General features: G+C 35.8%; 1 protein-coding gene across 2 annotated transcripts in view; it reads left to right on the top strand.

Annotated features, from left to right (window-relative positions):
• COL5A2 (collagen type V alpha 2 chain) overlaps positions 1–20,072 on the top strand; it is a 177,690-nt gene that overhangs the window by 12,955 nt on the left and 144,663 nt on the right. Inside the window, exon 1 of one of the 2 annotated variants that reach the window (XM_058549401.1) lies at positions 19,366–19,764. The exons of the other annotated variant lie outside the window; for it this stretch is intronic. Within the exon in view, the coding sequence (XP_058405384.1) occupies positions 19,668–19,764 (97 nt within the window). The 5' untranslated portion in view covers positions 19,366–19,667. Of the gene's footprint in view, positions 1–19,365; positions 19,765–20,072 lie in introns of those variants that run through there. 2 annotated transcript variants of the gene reach the window in all.

The raw sequence follows: 20,072 nt of genomic DNA, 5'->3' as shown, positions 1-20,072 counted from the left end.
CAGTTTATTTACATTTACTATGACAATTTTTTTGTGTGTGTGAGGAAGATCGACCCTGAGCTAACATCTGCCAAACTTCCTCTTTTTGCTGAGGAAGACTGGCCCTGAGCTAACATCCATGCCCATCTTCCTCCACTTTATATGGGACGCCACCACAGCATGGCCTGACAAGCGGTGCATTGGTGTGCACCCGGGATCCAAACCGGCGGACCCTGGGCCGCCACAGCGGAGCACACACTTAACCTCTTGCGCCATCGGGCCGGCCCCTTATGATGATAATTTTTAATATTGTATTTTATTCTTTTGATTTATCCTACTTCTTCTGTTTTCTCCTTTCTTGCTTTATCAGGGAGGAGGTTAATGGATTTTGTTTTATGTTCACATTTTCCTCCCCTTTTCGCCAACTAGATTGTATTTTATGCATTAATTTCTATTCTTTTAATTATTACCCTAGATATTTTCACACACATATTAAAATTAACAGTCTAAAATTATCTTTAACTTCTTATCAACTAAAACAGGAACTTAAAATGCTTTACTCCTCAATCCATATATGCATATAAGTTTAGTTTTATTTTATTTTTATTAACGCATTGGATTTTCTAGAAATTGTTTTATATGGTTGATGGTTGTTTAGATTTACCCATACGGTATACCATTTTTCTTTGCTTGCATTTCAGATTTTTTTCTGAGATAACTTTTGTTTTGTTTCTAAGGTATATCCCTAAAATGACTTACATTGTCTTCTAGTTTCTACTGTTGTTGAGAAATCAGCTCTTAGCTTATTTATTGTTCCTTTTACAGTAATTTGTCTTTCTTTTTCTCATGCTGCTTTTACAATCTTTTGTCTTTGGTGTGCTGTGGTTTTAATACAATGTGCTTATTTGTGAGTTCCTTTTTGTTTATCCTGTTTAGGTTTTTTACATTTCATAACTTTGAAGATCAGGGTAATTTTCAATTTTGAAAAAATATTATCCATTATCTTTTTAAATATTGCATTTTTCCCTCTTTCTTCTTCTGGGATTCTAATTAGACATATATTAGAACTTCTTACTTTATCCTCTACATCTCTTAATGTCCCTTTCATATGACTTACTGTATTGTTTTTATATGTTGCATTCTGGATATTTTCTTAAGTTTTATCTTCCTATTCACTAGTTCTCTCTTCAGCTATGTCTAGTCTGCTTTTGGATTATCTGAGTATTTTGTATGACTCTATTCTATCTCCATTATGGACTTATTATTAACCCCTCTTTTTAGAACTTTGTTAGTGTTTGCTCTTGATTTTTAAACCAAGGTCAACCTTTACATGTAGTGTTAACTTTACAACAGTCTAATTCCAATTCCTCTTTCCCATCTTTTCTGCTACTTTTATCATATAGTTTACTTTTTAATATGCTATAATTGCTACTATTGTTGCTTTAGATATTCAATTATATTTTAGAGTAAAAATAATTTAAAAAATCTTTTATATTTACCTTCATTTTAACCATTTCCAAAGATCTTCACTTTGTGTAGATCCAAGTTTCTGTCATATTGCTTTTTCCTGAAGAATTTTCTGTAACATTTCTTATAGTCCAGAGCTTCCAGATAATTCATTATTTCAATTATTGTGTGTCTAAAAAAGTCTATTTCTTTTTAGTTTTGAAAGATGTTTTTTCTGGGTGAAGAACTTTTGCTTGTCATTGTTTTTCCTTTTACCACTTTAAAAGTGGTATTCCATTGTCTTCTGTCTTGCAATGTTTCTGATAAAAAATCTGGTGCCATTCTTTGTTCCTCTTTATGTATTATGTCTTTTTAGTCTGTGTGCCTTAAAGATTTTCCTTTTTATCTTTGGTTTTTCAAAGATTAAATGTGATGTGCCTAGGGGTTTTGTTTTTCCTCTTTCATATTTATCCTCCTTGGTGTTCTCTGAACTTCTTGAATCAGTGTCTTTTATATATTTTATTATTTTGGAGAAACTTTCAGTCATTATCTCTCCAAATATTTTTTCTGTCCTATTTCCTCTCTTTTCTTCAATTTGTATTGCAACCCCATCTTCTTCTCATATTGTTGGAATCCAGTCTGCTTAGCTGTCCTGTAACCTCAGCTGTCTACTGGGTTAAAGAAAAATTATGATTTTGAAATTTATCTGGCTTTTACTTATTATTAGGGTGGGAGAATGCACTTATCAGCTTTCTACTTCCTCATCAGATGCTAGATGCCCTCTAGTACTATATTGTATTTTGAGATAATATTTAATGACTTTGAGTAATGAAAGATGTGAAATTTAGTACATTTCATCTTCTTTCCACCTTCCCTCTTCTCCAAATCCTTAATTCAGATTAGTTTGTTTGTTTATTATTTATGCCATCAAACTTAACACATTTTTTTTCTTTTACCCACAATTTTTTCAGTTCTTAGCATGATATTTTCACACCATGCATTTCACAGTACTTAAAGTCATCTCTTGATTGGCTGAATTTCATCATTGCAGATTTTTTTGAAAATATTATCAAGCCACTTTTCTTTTCCTTCAGTATTTTTTAGATATCATTCCATTTTGTTGTGATGTGGAATATTACTGCAGAAAATTTCCAAACCAACTTGATTTTTCTCTTTTGTACTGGACTTCTTCTTTCAACTGCTTCATTATTCATATCACTTTTTTATTCATCATAGAAATTCAGTAAGTCCACCTAGATATTACCTGGTGTTGATTTTCTAGTAACAACTTTTGTTATGATATATGTGCTCTTTCTACGTGTATATTTAAGTTGTTCACTTTATTCAAATTGTTTTTTTCTCTCCTATCCTTGTATATGTTTTCGGGTCTATTTGTTCTATTTTTCAATTCAGGAACACCAATTATATATATATAGAATCTCTCATTTCTTTAGTCTTCCAAAATCTATCATTGTCTTTATACGTTTTTAGTAACTATGTTATCTTCTATTTAATTTTTGTGTGAGTGCCTTTAGTCTGTTCACTATCTCTTTGTTTTCAGTAATATTCATTCCATTGCTTCTACTTTCAAGTATGGCTTTCATTTCTAAATATTTTCATTTTTATCTTCCATTTCTTTTTTGAGCACTGATAAACTCATTTTCCATCTCCTTCTATTAATATACAAACTTTTTTGACTTTTTAATATGTTATATAAGTTAATATATAAACTTAGTAAATAGTAATTTATTATTTGTGTGATTTGTTAATAGAAATATCATAAGCTAATTTTATTGCGGGTCTGAAAAATTCTTTGCTTAAACTATTCCTCTGTTTTCTCGTGTGTTGTCCCATTCTTTCTCTGCCTTCTGCATGCCTTCCTTTTCTCCTTTTATTTTTCACTTTCTCTTTTTAATTTCCATGCTGGCACTTAATGGGGCTGGAAATTTGCTGAAAAATAAAGTGGAGAAAGAAAAGGAATAAAGAAACAAGCTGGAAGGCTCTGTGGCTTTGATTTGGATTTATTTTCTTGAGCACTCTTCAAGGTCCATCTTCACTCAGTTTTAAGCATCCTTGAGATTGGCATGGCTGACAGTGACATTTATAGTGAAACTGTCCTTCCTGCTTGCCTGTTCTTTCCCCACAGACTTTCTGAGCTTTGATCGGGTAAATGTTACAGCTCATTTGACTAAAATGCTGTGCTAGCTCCTCATATAAATTATTAGGTAAGAATAAGTAAATTCTTACATTGAAATGAAGTATCTATAATCCGCTAAATGGCGTATATATGTATATGTGTGTCTGTGTATATATGTGAAAATTGGAAAAGGTGGAAATTATATGGCTAAATAACTACCATTTGGTGATACTGTATTGTAGTTGAGGGAATGGACTCTGGAGTCAAAGATACCAGAGTTCTGACACCCAATTCCAACCACTATCTTTGCCTGGTTATACTTAACCATTCTAAGCTTTGGTTTTCTTAAGTTTGAGCCTATCTCATAGATAGTTCATTAAATGATGTAATCTCTAGATATCACTTAGTAGAATGCCTGGCACAATGTGTTCAATAAATGTAATTATTATTATTATTAATTTTTTTTTTCTTATATGGTTTTGCTTTTAACTACTAATTCTGTCTCACTTAGAAATTGGTGAAATCTTCACCTACAGGTTGCTAAAGCAAATATGTGTCTTGATCTCTTCTGGATCATCTTAGTCATCTGTTTGGTGAAGCACCCACGGCCTGCGTTCATCATCCTTAGGCCTGAAGGAGAAAAAGAGGAGAGTGGTTATTAGAACCTGGAGAGATGCTGCTGTAGGAAAAAGCTATCCCACAGGAATGCAGCCATTCTCTAACCACAGCCTGGCAGGAAGGGGCCAGGGGAATAAATACTCTGACCTCATTCTTTTCCTGCTTTCCAATCCCCTACTGTGCTTCCCAATGGCCAAACCATAATAAGAAGCCAGAGAACAAGGGTGTCTATTGATGCAACCTGTAGATGTTAGCCTCTTGGGGCAAAGAGATGTGTAAAGAAGAATGGAGAATGAATCTGATGGGGCAAAAGGAGAAAACTGAGTACATCTGTTGCTTCATTTGGGAATTTATTTTATCAGGATAAATATTCTAATTGTAGAAAATTCTGTATATCTATATTTGTACAAAATTTAGACTTTAAATTATACAGCCTTTATCAACTGAATTTTTAGAGTTCTAACTATATATTTTTTTTATTAGCCACTCTCCAACTTTGTGATTTGATGAACTCAAGGCAAACAAACATGACTTTGTGGGCTGTTCTAGATTTTAATGAGAAGAGAAAAGATTTGACTAACTGCTACCTTAATAAATCTTACTCTGTAGTTACTTATGGCATTATCCCATGGCTCATCCTTCTTGCTAGCAATAATCAGGTACTTTTATGTTTAAGTTTTTAATGACTACTTATATGTGGATTATATAAATCTTTGCTAAATAAGAATAGAATTAATAACTACTCAATCTTGCTTTTTGATCATGAGCCCACCCAACAATTCAATTTATGGGAATCCAGCTCAGAAAAAGTTACAAAAAGAATTAGTCTTGATTCTTTCTCTTGAGCTATAGTCTACTGAAGAGATAAAACATCATGGGAAAGCACAAATAATTGTACACATCAGCATACGACATGTGGGGAATAAACAATTCAAGTTAGTAAGTATATAGGATTTTAGAGAAGGAAAAATATTAACATGGTTGAATGAGTCAATACGTAGATAAAGTAGTTGATGAATAAATTATAAATTAGAGCAGAAATTACTCTGAAAATAAAACTCAACAACTTTCTCTTGCTTCCCAACTTGTGATCTAAAAAACTGAAAATTGCTGAAAAAAAAAATTTAGTTTGTCTCTCAAGTTGAGAAATGGGTGGCCTGATGTTAACCACCATTTCTAATGATTATTTTTTATTATTGCTTATCTTTATCCCTCAAAATGGCAACTCATATATGTTCTACAAGGGAAGGTAAGGGGGTGATTTTCAGACCTTTAATTTGCTTTCCATCTACTATGATGAAAGCAATTTTTGGATAATTAAATTGACTTCTCAGACATAGCATTAATGAAGGTGTCTGAAAAATGTCTCTGGTCAGTATACACCTCCCATCTGTTAACAAACTAACAAATTAAACTTTTTTTTTTGTCTTTCTCATCTTTCTAGCAAACCTTCTACTCTGCCCCTCCTTTATCACTGGATTTCTCCAAGAAGTGGTATTTTCTACCACATGTTTCCTCTTTTGCTGTCTATATCTCATCCAGTTAAAGATGAACTTAGTACTGTTTCATATTCATAGGGACTTTTGCTCATATTCAAATAATCTCAGAGTGGCGGTAAGAGACCTCACTTTTCTCCAGCAGTACTGCAAAACATGAATGACTGCCAGACTAGATTCTGTACCTGTAAACCCATTCATTATCTTTATATCTACATATTTTTATATTTATTATATAAAGATAACATGTATCTTTATATATTCATCTTCTCAGCCTCCACGTGGAAAATCTGCGGGATAGAGTAATATACACTACTTCCAGGGAGAAGTAATATACTCTTGTATCTAAACATATATTTTATTAAAGGTTAAGGTAGACGAATAAAAAACAAGAGCTTATGAGAAATTTCTGCTACATAAGAGAAAAACAGTAATCTGAAGCATCTGCCATACTGGTAGTTTCCGTTCCTTAAATATATCAAGCAGATCCTGTCAATGCATTTGTATGAGCTTTTACTGGAGTTGTCTTCCCCTGGAAATTCTCATGGCTGGCTACTTTTTGTCATTTGGATCTCAGCAAACATCATTAGTAAACTAAATAAATAAACTTAAATAAACATTCTTTTTAGGCCAATTCAACAGCTATAACATACCCTTCCCTAACCACAACAAAGCATATTGGTGCCTCCAGGTGCCTTCATCTACCACCCAGAAACTTAGAGAATCTTTCCAAGAGTTCTCTCCACCTTCCTTTATTCATAATATTGTAAATTGGGAAACATCTTAAGTGACAATAGGGAATGGCTAAATAGCTATAGATTGGATATATGAAAGTATAGTATATAGTCATTAAAAGAGCTTTTAGTAGAATTTTTCGCAGCATGCATTAAATGCTTATCTCGTAGTGTTAACTGGAAAAAAAGCAGTGCATCAAGCAAGAGATTACATTTATCTTAATTATCAAATGAAAAAATGTTTAAAGAGAAATAAATGTTGTTGTAAATGTTAACAATGATTATATCAGGGTTTATTAGTAAAATTATTTTCTTTATGTTTTTTGCATTTTCCCTTCCCTAGGGATGGGGGAGAAGCATGTGCTATGTTTGTAAACTTGAAAATTAAATATTATATTAAAAATGTAGAAGAGAAATGGACATGCTTAGATGATGGTGTAGAATAGTGTTTCTCAAATTTTTGATTTGGTCTCAGGAGCGCTTTGCACTTATAAGTATTGATGACCTTGAATACATTTAGTAGATTATATCTATTGATATTTACTACTTTAGAAATTAAAACTGAGAAAAATTTTTAAAAAGTTATTAATTAATTTAAAATAACAATAATATACCTCTTTTGTGTTAATGCAAATAATGTATTTTTATGAAAATAGCTATATTTACCAAAAAAAAAAATTAATGAGAAGAGTGACATTATTTTACATTTTTGCAAATCTAGTGTCTGGCTTAATGAAATACAGCAGGATTCTCATATTTGCATCTGATTTCAATCTGTTGCCATATGTTGTTATGGTTAAAGTATATGAAAAATCTGGCCTCATACAGATATTTTCTTGGAAAATGGAAATCCTTACAGACTCACCCTCACCCCTCACAAAAGAAGATCTTGGGAGCATCAAGGAGTGCTTAGACTTTCCTCCGAAGCAGGGGAAGAACTGGAGGTCAGATCTGGGGTTGAGTCCTGAGTAACTTACTAGTAGTGTAATTTTTGCATGTCATTTAACCCCACTGAACTAAATGTTAATTATCTATAAAATGAGGTTCATATCTACTGTGTGCTTGAGAAAATTCAGTGGGGTGTTGTGAAAGTCCTTTGCAGTATCGAAACAAAGACTTGGGACACAACACATGTCATTTTTGTATTTTCTCTATTTAATCAAATAAGATCTTTTATAGTAGTTACGTATGAAGCTCTCATAGTCATACATGGCAAAGGAATAATATTTCAATTCTGTACATTACTTTTATGCAAATGGAAAGTCTATTTTTTCCAGGAGGATATCAGACTGTCTCCTTCATTATTCTTTCCCGTCCTTTGTCTCCAAACTCTCGCTCTCCTCTTAGCTCATCCTGTTAAATCAATGCTCTAGTTGAAAGTTCTTGCTGAGTTTAGGCAGTCTGAAGGGAACCCTGCCAAACCAAGGAACATTTCATTGCTCACTTGTCTTGTCCTTTTACCCATTGAAAATACACTTTTAATGGCTAAAAATAACTTCAGGATCTCATACTCTCCATTCTTAAGCAAGGAATTGAACAGGGTTCTTCTCAAACAGTCCATTTGTATTTAATCATCCCTTCAATGTAATAATAAGAAGAATGATAGCTTATATTTTATTAATTTTTAGAATTTTTCAAACTCTCTCATGAATAGTTCCTGTAACAATGCTTGGAAATATGAAAGGGCTTTCACTATTACACTTTGCAAACAAGGAATTGGGCTCCGATGATGCATGAGGCCCTCCTCAGGTCAAGTGGTCAGTCAGAGGCTGTTCCAGGACCAGAGTTCGCGTTTCCCATGGCCCTGTACTGCCAGAGATAATATTCTGTACAACAGTTCTCTCAGAGATATCTCACTTCAAGTTCTTAATGACACAAGATGAGTTTTTTCTTAGTTTCCTTTTTTTATAACCTAAAATGACTTTGATTATACTGGATATTCATTCTCTTTCCTCAGGATTTGGAATTTGGAACTGTATTTATCTTTCTAAATGTTTTATAGGGCTAGTAATTCTCACAGACTTAGATAAGAGAGGGACTCACAGATGTGTGTTTTCCACTTCTCTGCTATGTTGACTCAGGCTGCTGAAAAATCACTTTGGAGTGAGCTTGGAAGATGAGATGAGGTTGCTATGTGAAAAACAGAATTCAAATCTATGTATGGTTACTGATTCATGCACATTTTTTCTTGAGCTATGTCTTCTTTTGGAAGCAAATATATGGGTGTGGTTCTACAAGAAACAAAACCATGCAGAGTATTAAAAATGCATTTTTTTGCTACAAGAGTAAAGATGTGGGGCATATTCTTGGTGTCTTTCTGTGCCTCTCTAATGACTCTGTGCCTCTCTTCAGTGCCTCTAATAAGTGTTCTGGAGAATCCAGTCCAGTAGTTTATTATTGTTTATTATTGGTGAAATAATTTAAAAATCATAGTGCTCTGAAATATAATAATTAATGTAGATATTATCCTGAAATCCTGACTAGACCATTAAAAGATGAAGGTATTGTTAAAATTGGGATTTATTGCAGTTTGCAGTTGGCTTTTAAATATTTCCTGGCTCCTTTTCCCATCTCCTTTTCTGTAAATACTTCATGCTTTTAAAATATTAAATTTTACTTAATATATTTTTAAGTATTAATATTTTTAAGTATTAATATTAATTAAAATATTAAGTTTTTTCCCTCTATTTTGTAGTGTTGAGTGGCCTATGATTTAACTCTGCTGGACTACTAACAATTTCTTCAAGTCACTTGAATGTTTCCTCCGTGTCTTCCCTAACTTGCCTTCAGCTACTCTTTGTTGGAATGCTATTCATTCTCTGAAGCTCTGCTTAAATTCCACCACATCCATAAGCTCTTTCCAGATTCCTTGTGACTTTAAGTTCCTTCTACCCTACCCTGTTCTTCCATTGTTGTGTACATCTATAATAGAACTTATTCCAGCATTATGTGGATTATAGATATCAGTGCTTGTGTCTATTACCACCAAACCAGGAGAGCCCTCGGAGGGCCGGGACTATGTCCTACACATATTTGCATCCTCAAAGTTATCTCTCAGCAAATGCACATTATATTGAGTTGCATATAAAACTTTTGAAACCAGAAGCCTCTCTTCCTTAAGTAGGCAGGAAGGATGCATTAGGCTGAGCAAGGCACATTTGAAATGAAGATGTGGTGGCTGATGCTCATGCCTTAGCAGCACAGTCATCCTTAATTCTTCCAGTTACTGATGATTTCTGTGTCCCAAATAATTGAAGTAATTTGGAGAGTTTTTAACAGATTCATAAAAATTGAGCAGAATTCAGAATAAATTTAGTAAATGAAGTACATTGTGGCTTCGGGAGCCCACTGATGGTACTTAGAGATTGACTGCAAGACATGGATTAACAAAGGGTCTCTTCTTACAAGTAAATGTGTATAAGTTTAATTTGAGTTTTAGGTTAGTAGGGAGAGAAACTGCCAGACATCCTAAGTATCTCTTGATTGTTTTAGCTATGTATTATATTTATGGGAAAGAGGTTTCAGATGTTCCAGGAACAACTTTTCAGATTCCTCTCATTCCAAAATCAGGGAAGTGGAGATGATGCTGAAAGGGAAGACAAGGCACATTTATAAAATCTCACTTATCCAATAATATCTTATGATTGCAATTATTCCAGAGAAAACAAAAGTAAGTCTCTGTAAAACAAGAAAATGAGATCCATGTGTTCCTCCAAATCTCATGAGATGATATCACTCATATACTTAAAAAAAAATTAAAATAATACACTCTCCAACTGGTGAGTTTCTGAAACCTGCATTAGTCTTTTCTATGTAGTTGGAATAGTAACCATTTTTGTAGTAAGTGCTCACGGAAGGGCTTTGTTTTCTTATCCTTGGATGTCAAGGAGAACTCAGATTTATGTGGATGTGGTAACAACATACTCAAAATCAAGTTTATGACTTGCTCTGTCACCAACTCTTATTGTATGTGTGTGTTTTTGTGTGTGGATATTTACACATTTTAATTAAATAATAATTAGGGCAATATGATCTAAATAAACAGAATGCTCCTGATTTCTAAGCAGTATAATCGATGAGACACTGGGTCCTTGCGGTGTTCAGAACTTTGAAAAACTTGCCTACATAGTGACTAATTTTAATACTTAGTTAAGACTTCAATTACTATAGTCAGAGCTTACCTTAATTCATATTTGTGTATTTATACCAAAGAGAACTCATTGATTACTTGAAGATATTTAAATAAAAATTGTAATCCAAATGCATAATATGTTTTTCAATCAATAATATAATTTTAGCTTCTTGATGATTATTAAAGTACTTATAGAGAATTGCGATAATAGGGATTGTGAGCAGAAGTCTCTGCTTTTCAGAAGTGATTAAGACTTGGCAACTGCTGGCCATTTCTCATTTGATATATCTACATTAGGGAGAGGGAGAGAGGGATGAATCTTTTCATTACTCATAGATTGTCTAAAAAAGTATTTTCAAAAATTGGTATTGAATGCTTCTGAAATATTGATATCTGGTATAATTATTTTTATTGAAACAATGGACACAAATATGAAATGTAAAACAAAATTACAACGTAAATGACACTTAAAATGGCAAGTTTATATTAAATGCTATCTTTTCTCAAGAACCAGTTTACAGAAACTTCTTGCATCTCCTTTCAAAGGCAGAGAATTCTGCAGCTCTGTGAAACAGGACTGAAGTTACTAAAGGGGCTGAAGGATTAGTTTGCCCAAGTACACGGGACAATTTAAGACATTAGACAAAATAATGATGGATTTGTGAAATGTGATAAAATATATCATATTGACTTCCTTGCCTTCTACTGCCCTCTTCACACTAAGGACCTATTTCCCAGACCTCCGGCTGCCGTATAATTGTCAACTGAACAATGTAAGATCTCAGAGTCTGATGGGCTGAATGACTTCTTATTTTGTGAAGAAACAACTTGAGACTCTTAGACTCTTTAATTTTTTTAAAAGCAGTGTATGGAGCATAGCAAGCTCATTTGGTATAAATGGCCTTTGCTGTCATTGAGTTTCTGGACAATTTCCCCTTTGTAGCCTGTACCTAGTCCTGCCATCTGAAAAGTTTCCCTCATTCCAGGGAAGCCCTGACTCATGGACTCTCATTTTAGCTACAGAGAATTGTCTATTCCGATACGAACAATCATCCAAGTTTCAGGATTTATTAGGCTTAAATAAATAATGGATTAATTGCTAAGAATGAAGGAATAAATAAAAACATGTAAACATAGAAGTTTAAAAAAAACGAATGAACTGCTGATACATGTATCAGCATGGATGAATCTCAGAACCAGACACAAAAGGCTACATACTGTGTGATTTCATTTATATACAATTCCGGAAAGGCAAAGCTATAGGAACAGAAATCAGATCAATGGTGCCAGAGGTGGGGATGGGAGGAGAAGATTGACTCCAAAAGGAGGAAATTTTGGGGGTGAAGAAAATTATCCTCTAGATTGTGATGATGTTCACGTGATGGTATATATTTGTCAAAACTCAAAGAACTGTACTCTTGAAAAGGTGAACTTTGCTCTATTTAATGATAACAAATATAAAAGAAAAAAGAAAACTGAATGAAGGAATGAGTGGAGCATGCTGAGTGGATAATTAAACTTCCTTCTAGTTACCTCGGGTTTTGATCTTTAAGTAAATTTTAATAGTTAAATTTTTCTTTTTTTTTCTTGAGGAAGATTTGCCCTGAGCTAACATCTGTTGTCAATCTTCCTCTATTTTGTATGTGAGCTGCTGTCACAGCATGGCCACTGACAGACAAGTGGTGCAGGTCCGTGCCTGGGAACCAAACCCGGGCCGCCAAAGCAGAGCGCACTGAACTTAACCAGTAGGCCACCAGGGCTGGCCCAATAGTTAAATTTTAAACTGATGATAAATTAAATGCTTTTGGAAAGAAGCACTAGCACAGTTACTTATTTTTATTTAATCAGCGCTTATACAATATTATCTTTATGCCAGACATTATCTAAGAGCTTTACAAATATCACTCATTTAATCCTCATAACAACCCGGTGAGGTAGGCTATATTATATTCTCATTTTGCAGATGAGGAATCCAAGCTGCAGAGAAGACATGCAATTTTTTCATAGTCCAGTTGGTAAGTGGTAGGGCAAGATTTGGATTCTCAGTCTGGCTTCAGAGTCTGTGCTCATAACCACTATCATTCTGAAGACTTCATTATTATTTTAGCTTTTTTCCAGCTTTATTGAGGTAATTGATAAATCACATTGTATATATTTAAGGTGTACCACGTGATGATTTGATATGTGTATACACTGTGAAATGATAACTACAATCAAGTTAGTTACACCCATCACCTCTCATAGTTACCTTTTTCGCGTGTGTGGGGAGAACACTTAAGACCTACTCTCTTAGCAAATTTCAAGTATGCAATACATTATTATTAACTGTGGCACCATTGTGTATATTAGATCTCCAGTCTGCAGACTCTTCTGAGGCTACCTTCCTAGTTAGTAAAATTTGAATTATAGTGATCATGAGTACATTATTGTGAGGTGCAGTGGATAGAGTGCTAGGAGTTGGAAACCTATATTTGAGACCATTGTTTGCATTGTGTGACTTCTGAAAAGTCACTTAATCTCTCCAAATCTCCATATAAAATGGGAATGACCATGCTGCTCATATTGTTTTACTGCTTTATTGTGAGTCTTGAGTGTGTGTGCACTCAAACACTATGTACAGAGTAGGGTGCTACACGAGCCAACAGTATTTGTCAGATCACTTACGATTTTGGCTCACAGCACTTCCCATAACTTCTAAATGAGACTGTTGACTGCCTTGGGAGATAAGACAATATTTTAAAATGTAAAATTGCAAACTTCTCACAAAATATGACTTATGCTAAAACATAAATATCCAGATTCAAATGAAAGTTCGTATTTTAAGAAGTTAGAAATTTCTAATACAAACAAGAACATATTTCTAATTATGCCTAAATGTAAAAAGATATATTTTTAATACAAACATTCAGATAGAAATAACCTATATTTATAAAGTTTGGATATAGATAGCATTTATAATTAAATTCATTGGTTCATATATTTGTCTACTTGAAAAGATATTACACTAAAGACATTTTGAGGGATTCTCCCAGTATTGTCGTTTGTTTACAAAAAGTCAGTGATGGAATTTAAGTTAAGGAAATAAACATCACATAATTTCTTTGAACCTCTACTCTGTGTTAAGAGAAAAGACTGTGCAGCCAGAGTTCCAAACCTGGATCTAGCCATTTCTTGATATATGACTTGATGTAAGTTATTTAGCTTCTGTGAGCCTCAATTTCCTTTCCTCATCTGTAAAATAGGGAAAATAATAGCACGCACCCCATAGCACTGGTGTGAAGATTAATTAATACATATAAAGTGCTTACATAGTATCTGACACATGGTAAGTACCTATTACATTCTAGCCATTATTATTATTATTATTATGGTTATTATTTTCACAGTGGCTTTCAGCCAGAAAGAGAGTATATTCACAACATGGGTCTTTTTCTGTTCAAAAACTATGGTTATGCTATTTCCTAGCATATATGTGCAGAGATGCACCTCATCACTTACGTGCTGTTCTTGTACACTATTACCAGTCTATCTTCCTTGCTTAGATGTTTCTTTCACTAGGACCATCATTTTCCTAGTCCTCTGGGGTTGACAATTTAGAATAATCTTTATTTATCCTCACTGCTACTTCTGTCTTGGCCATTCAGTCATCAAGTTCTACTGATTCTTTACCAAACAATATGTGTTCAACAAATAATTTTTGGGCAAATATAAATAACCGAACAGTGTCCATAATCTCAGGGAGCTTTCAATCTGGCAGGGGAAACACACGTTTGAATATAGTGTGATATTAGAGAGGTTTATACAGAACATGTTGGGCAGTCCTATGAAGGAGCAGGCTGGTTTGTTAGGGGGGCGACACTTGAACTCTGCTGGCTATGTCATCCATTTAGCTGGCAGAGCTGTCCTCCTCAATTTCACCTTTCATATAACTTCTCATAATCCATCAGAAAATTTTATTTCCAAAATACCTCCTGAATCCCTCTGCTTCTTTCTATTTCTACTGCACTTTCCTAGTCCAAATCACTATCACCTCTCATTTGGACTAAAAGTACTTCCTAATGGTGTCCTCACTTCCACCCTTGTCTTGCTAAAATACATTTCTCACAAGGCATTCAGATTTTTAAAAAATCAGTAAATTAGACTGTGTCATTCCTCCATTTAAAAACTCTTTATTGGATTTTCATTGCATTTAGGAAAAAATCCAAACGCCTCCCTATGACCTACAAGACTTTAATTATAGGCATCGTCTCCAACCTGACATCGTATCAGGCTAGCCATAATGGCTTTCTTTCTACTCTTGCACACTCAAAGTTTATGCTTGTCTTTGATAGGAGGAATAGTGGCCTCCCAAAGACGTCCATGTCTTAATCTCCAGAACCTGTGAATATGTTATCTTGTGTGTCAAAAAGGACTTTGCAGATATGACTAAGGATCTTGAGATGGGGGAAATTACCCTGGATTATCCAGGGGAACCCAGTGCAGTCACATGTATCTTTAAGAGCAGAGAACCCTTCATGGCTGTAGTCAGAGAAAGAGATGTGACCACAAAAGTGGTGTCAGAGTGAAGCTATGTTGCTGGCTTTGAAGATAGAGGAAGAAGCCATGAGAATGTGGGTGACCTCTAGAAGCTCAAAAAGTCAAGGAAATGGATTCTCCCCTAGAACCTCTAAGAAAGAATGCAGCCCTGCTGACACCTTGATTTTAGCCCAATGAGACCCAGACTTCTGGCCTATAGAACTGTGAGATAATACATTTATGTTGTTTTAAGCCACTAAGTTTGTGGTAATTTTTATGGCAGCCATAGAAAATTCCAGGCCACTCACATTTGCTATTCCCTCTGCTTGAAATGCCTTTTTTCCCCCAGTTCTCCAGGTTTAGATCTGTTTCAGATTTTAGGTCTCAGATTCACCGTTACTTCCTTACATGAGTCTACCCTGATGGCCCTATCTGTAGCATACTAACCACCAACTCCTGAGCAACTCTAAAACACACTGTTTATTCCCTTCATGGCATATCACTGTCTGGAATTACCTTGTTTGCATATTTGCTCACTTATTTATTGCTGTTTTCCATTCAAGGTTGTAAACTCGATAGCATCAGGGACCCTATCTGTGTTGTTCACAGCCATATCCTTAGTGCCTTGAGTAGAACCTGGCAAATGACAGACACTCAACAAATATGTGTTGAATGAGTGAATGAGTTATACTAAGGAGGTGGTTATTTCAAACAAAGGTCAGAGCCTGAGTAAAATTCTGAGGTGTGAAACTGCTTATGTGCCTGGGAAAATCTATGTTTCCAATGGCTGAAGCCAAAAGAGGAAAGCAGAGGAGACGGGAATCAAGAAGTAGTAATTTTCCTCTTCTTCTTTTCCTCCTCTTCCTCATTATTATTATTATTATTATTATTTTAAAATATCACGTTACTATATTTTGTAAGTACTTGGGAGTTAATTTAGTTTTTTAAGAAAGGAGAAGTAATTGAGTGTAGAAAAACCAAACAAGGGGTTGAGGGAGAAAGAAGAGTGTCCTATGTTTCTGATCTTTAGGACTAGGATAATGGTGGTAGCGTTAATTGGTATAAAGAACAACGGGAGATAATGGCTTCATTTTGGACTGTGAGTTTCATGGACTTGTCCAGAGGGAGATTCAAGACAGGCACTTAGAAATACAGGTCTGCAACTCAGGAGAGAAGCCTTGATTGGGAGTCATTATCATGTAAATAGAAATAAAGTCAAAGGATCTAATGGTTAATATAGCTCAAGACAATGGGCAAACAGGGAAAAGAGCTGATAGTACAACACTAGAGAGCACAACAACTTTCAGAGAGGAATTAGTGAAGGAAGTTTGACCAGAAAGTCAAGGATGTAAGAGGACTAAGTGGCACCAGGAAGCCATGGGAGGCGAGAGTTTCAGTAAGAAGGGAGGAGTCAGAGTACCAAACACTATGAGGAAGAGAGAAGAAAGACTTTTGGGTTTATCAACAAAGGGGTATCTATGTCTCTTGCAGTGCTGGTGATGATATCCTGTGCACAGCGTGAAGTATAAGAGAAAGGTGAAGGAGTGGAAGGAATAAAAGAGACTATAGAAGATGGGGAGTTAAGAGAAACCTTTGTTTTTTGTTTCTGTTTTGAGGAAAGAGAGGAGGGCATTGACAGAGTAATGTCCTGAAGGAGATGTGAGGGGAAGGGATAAAGAGACAGGGGAGGGATCAACCCTGCAGGGCGCTGACACCCCTTTTCTCCTGAGGCTGAAAGTATCGGTGTCAGGTAGATCTATGAGCTAGGAAGCAGTGAGGATAGTCACCGTGGAGGCAGACATCTCTGAAATAGAATCCTAAATCTACCATTTATTAGCAGAGCAAACTTGAACAGGTAAACTTCTTTAAACCAAATCCCTTACATACGACTAGAGAAAAATAAAAAATACTTTTCAGGATTGCTGTGAAAAATTGAATTGATAAAAATTCACCCACCAGGCATGTATTGTAATATGAACACTTGGGTTGGGCTGTATTAGAATTGCAGCAGATTTCTGAGCTCCTCACTCAAGCACTGAGGCCTAGAATCAGTCCTTCCAGGACTAAGAAGTGATTGAGCCATCTATCCTGAATTCAGCCACATCTATTAAACAGACACACCTGGCCGACACCTGTGTATGTTTTACTCTTTCCCAAATTGTAACGTCGGATTCCAAAGGCGAACATTGCGGAAAAGCCCAGTCGCAAAGCTCCAAGAGACAAGAGAGAACGCTAATTTATCTCAGTACTTCTGAAAATATTTGCTACGGCTCTATCATACCATGTGCTTTTGGTATGCTGGGAAGAGGACGCTGAAACTGGAGGGAAATGTGAGAGGTTACATTGTGTTTTTAATCTTTCTTATGAAAGCTGTTTACAGTTAAGTTTAAAATAACTATTGATAAGCTGATAGTAACTGTTTTAATAACAATACTAAGATATCGGTCTGAGCAAACACGAGTGTTTGTATACACTGATTCTGCCACAAGTGCTGTGATTTTATCGTATCATGTTGGTACCCTCAGCATTGAGAAAACGTTCTGAGAGTTGCAGATTCTCCGTAAATGTTTTTTGTCTCTGCACTTCAGTTAAGATTCCACACAAGGTGCCTGAAAATTGTGCCAGTCCTTTGGTATTGGGGTACTGGTGTCTCAAATGGTCTCATGGGAAAATAGAACTGGCAAGCCCAGAGAAAAGTTCAATTTTTTTCTCTGCATTTATTTTCCTGTTATTATTTTTGAATATTTAGCAAGGTGTTTTTCAAGTGCTGGCCTCTCTCAGATATTCTAGAAAGTATTGGCAGAAGGGTGAATTTTGGTCCTTACTCAGCCCATTCATTTAAGTGGGAGCAGGCCACCCCTGGGGAACAGTGTGGTGGTGACAGAAGTAACTGAAAGGAGACATATCTAAGTGCAAAGTTAAATTGAGAGGCACAGGTCAGAGCTGCTTGGAAAGCTGACCTCCTCTGGAATACTTCTCCAGAGATTCTAGCTCCGAAGCTAAAATTCAAAGGTTTTTGGATTTCTTCTGTTAAGAAAAGTGATATTAATGCATTGCTTACCTAATCGCGCCCTATAATCTCTGCCCTTTTCTGAATTTCTACCGGGCTTAATGCACTCACACATATTTATATGCTCTGGCTTATATTTCTTTGTTTCATGTAAATCTGTTTTCTTAGGATCTACATGCGTTCCTTGAAGGCAGTGGGCATGCCTGTCATTTCTTTTGTTTCATCCTCTCCCTCTAGTGCTTAGCACAGTGCAGGGTTCCTGGTCACTGTGGAGTAGCTATAAACGGTTGACTCAACCGGAATTGTATAGAACAGCCATTCTGATTCTAGGGGAGTCAAGGTAGCAAATGTATAAGATTGTGTAGAACAGTCTGAAGTCATTAAGATCTTGGCAAGCATTAGTGTGGCACACAAGTTCATGAATATTGCTCTTAAATGGCATGTGCAACTGGGACTACCATATTCCCCAGAAAGCTAGTTTAGAGATAATAACACCACCACCTAGTTTTATGTAGCTCTCTGCAATTTGGAACTTAGTTAATAATATATTACTCACTTTAGTGTCACTAAACCCTGTGCACTGGTCAGGGCAAAGCCCTTTACTCAGATGAGAAAATTGGAGTGCACAGAGATAAAGGACTTTTTGTTTATGAAATTGGAGAGTGGAGAGCTGATGTTTGGAGCCAGGCTTTCTGCATCCAATTGCAGTGCACTTCCCATTCCTCTATCCCAGTGTAGTAGACTATTTTTCTACATAATAAAACTCTCTGGGACAAGAGGGACCTGCTGATATGACCCTCTAAACAAGAGAGATGGAGAGATAAGGAGAGAATGTTAATTCCAAGTGGGATGCATCACAAATTATCTGTCTAGAACAGTTTCTTCACCTGGACTTTACCTGGGCACAGTTTTAATAGTCTCCTTCCAGAATCTGGGAACAGAAACAGAATCTGGCAAGGGGACAAGCATACTTCCTCTTTAGTCAAAAGAAAGGGTTAATATCTGAGCCTTTGAAAGTTTAAAGTGGACAAGAGTCGTGAATTATCTAGTCGCCAAAAACTAGGCTAAAAGGCTGTATTTCCTCCCTAATGTCTTGTTCAGCTTATAGGGGAAAAGTTAAGGGGTGTGCATCTGGGGGAAGGGTTAAGGAGGAGAGAATAAAACTCTTTCCTTCTAACAGGATTTCTTTAAAAAAAAAAAAAAAGAAAGAGAAATAAACGTTTGTTTCTGTGATTAAGCCCCATTTATGTTTAAAACATAAATGAAAGAGGGCTAGTTCAAGGCACAGAGGCGCGTGTTCTGATTTGGTTGTTTACCATCAATCAGACCGTTGCTTGGCAGACACTGGATGGTTATGAGCCTGAACAAGCTGAAAAGGGGCAGGAAAAGAAGTGGAGGCAGCATTCTTCCTATTTAAAGCTGCATCGCTTGAAAAAAGTTTTCGCAGACTGTGCTGGAGCTGGTGCTGAAAAAGGGGGTTTGCAGAGGCTGCCCCGGGGCTGGTGCTGACAGAAGAGCCCGCAGCTGACTTCATGGTGCTACAATAACCTTAGAATCTGCTTTTCACTCTCAGGAGGACCCACATGTCTAATATTTAGACATGATGGCAAACTGGGTGGAAGCAAGACCTCTCCTCATTCTTACTGTTTTATTAGGGCAATTTGTCTCAATAAAAGCCCAGGAAGAAGGCGAGGATGGTGAGTTTGCCGTTTGCTTTGCTTGTGGTGTTTATTGCACGGTTTGGGAAATAGGTGGAATGTTAAGCTCAGGAAGAGCGTGAAGAGGAGGCTCTGGTTTGAAGTTGAGAAGGGGGCTGACAGCACCTGGAAACGGCTCAGAAGACAATCGGGATGTTTGTAATTCCGTAGCTTCTACATCTGCCGTTGGAAAGAGTACACTGCTGAATATTTCTGGGAAAGCCTAGGATAAGTCCTTTTGCCTGAATGTAGAGAGTGGGAAGTTTAAAAGAAAAGAAGCGTGCTTAAAACGGAGCCCTAAAGGCACT

Source organism: Diceros bicornis, chromosome 10 (genome assembly GCF_020826845.1).
Source record: "Diceros bicornis minor isolate mBicDic1 chromosome 10, mDicBic1.mat.cur, whole genome shotgun sequence".
Classification (NCBI taxonomy): Eukaryota; Metazoa; Chordata; class Mammalia; order Perissodactyla; family Rhinocerotidae; genus Diceros; species Diceros bicornis.
This window is presented reverse-complemented; position numbering and strand designations above follow the sequence as displayed.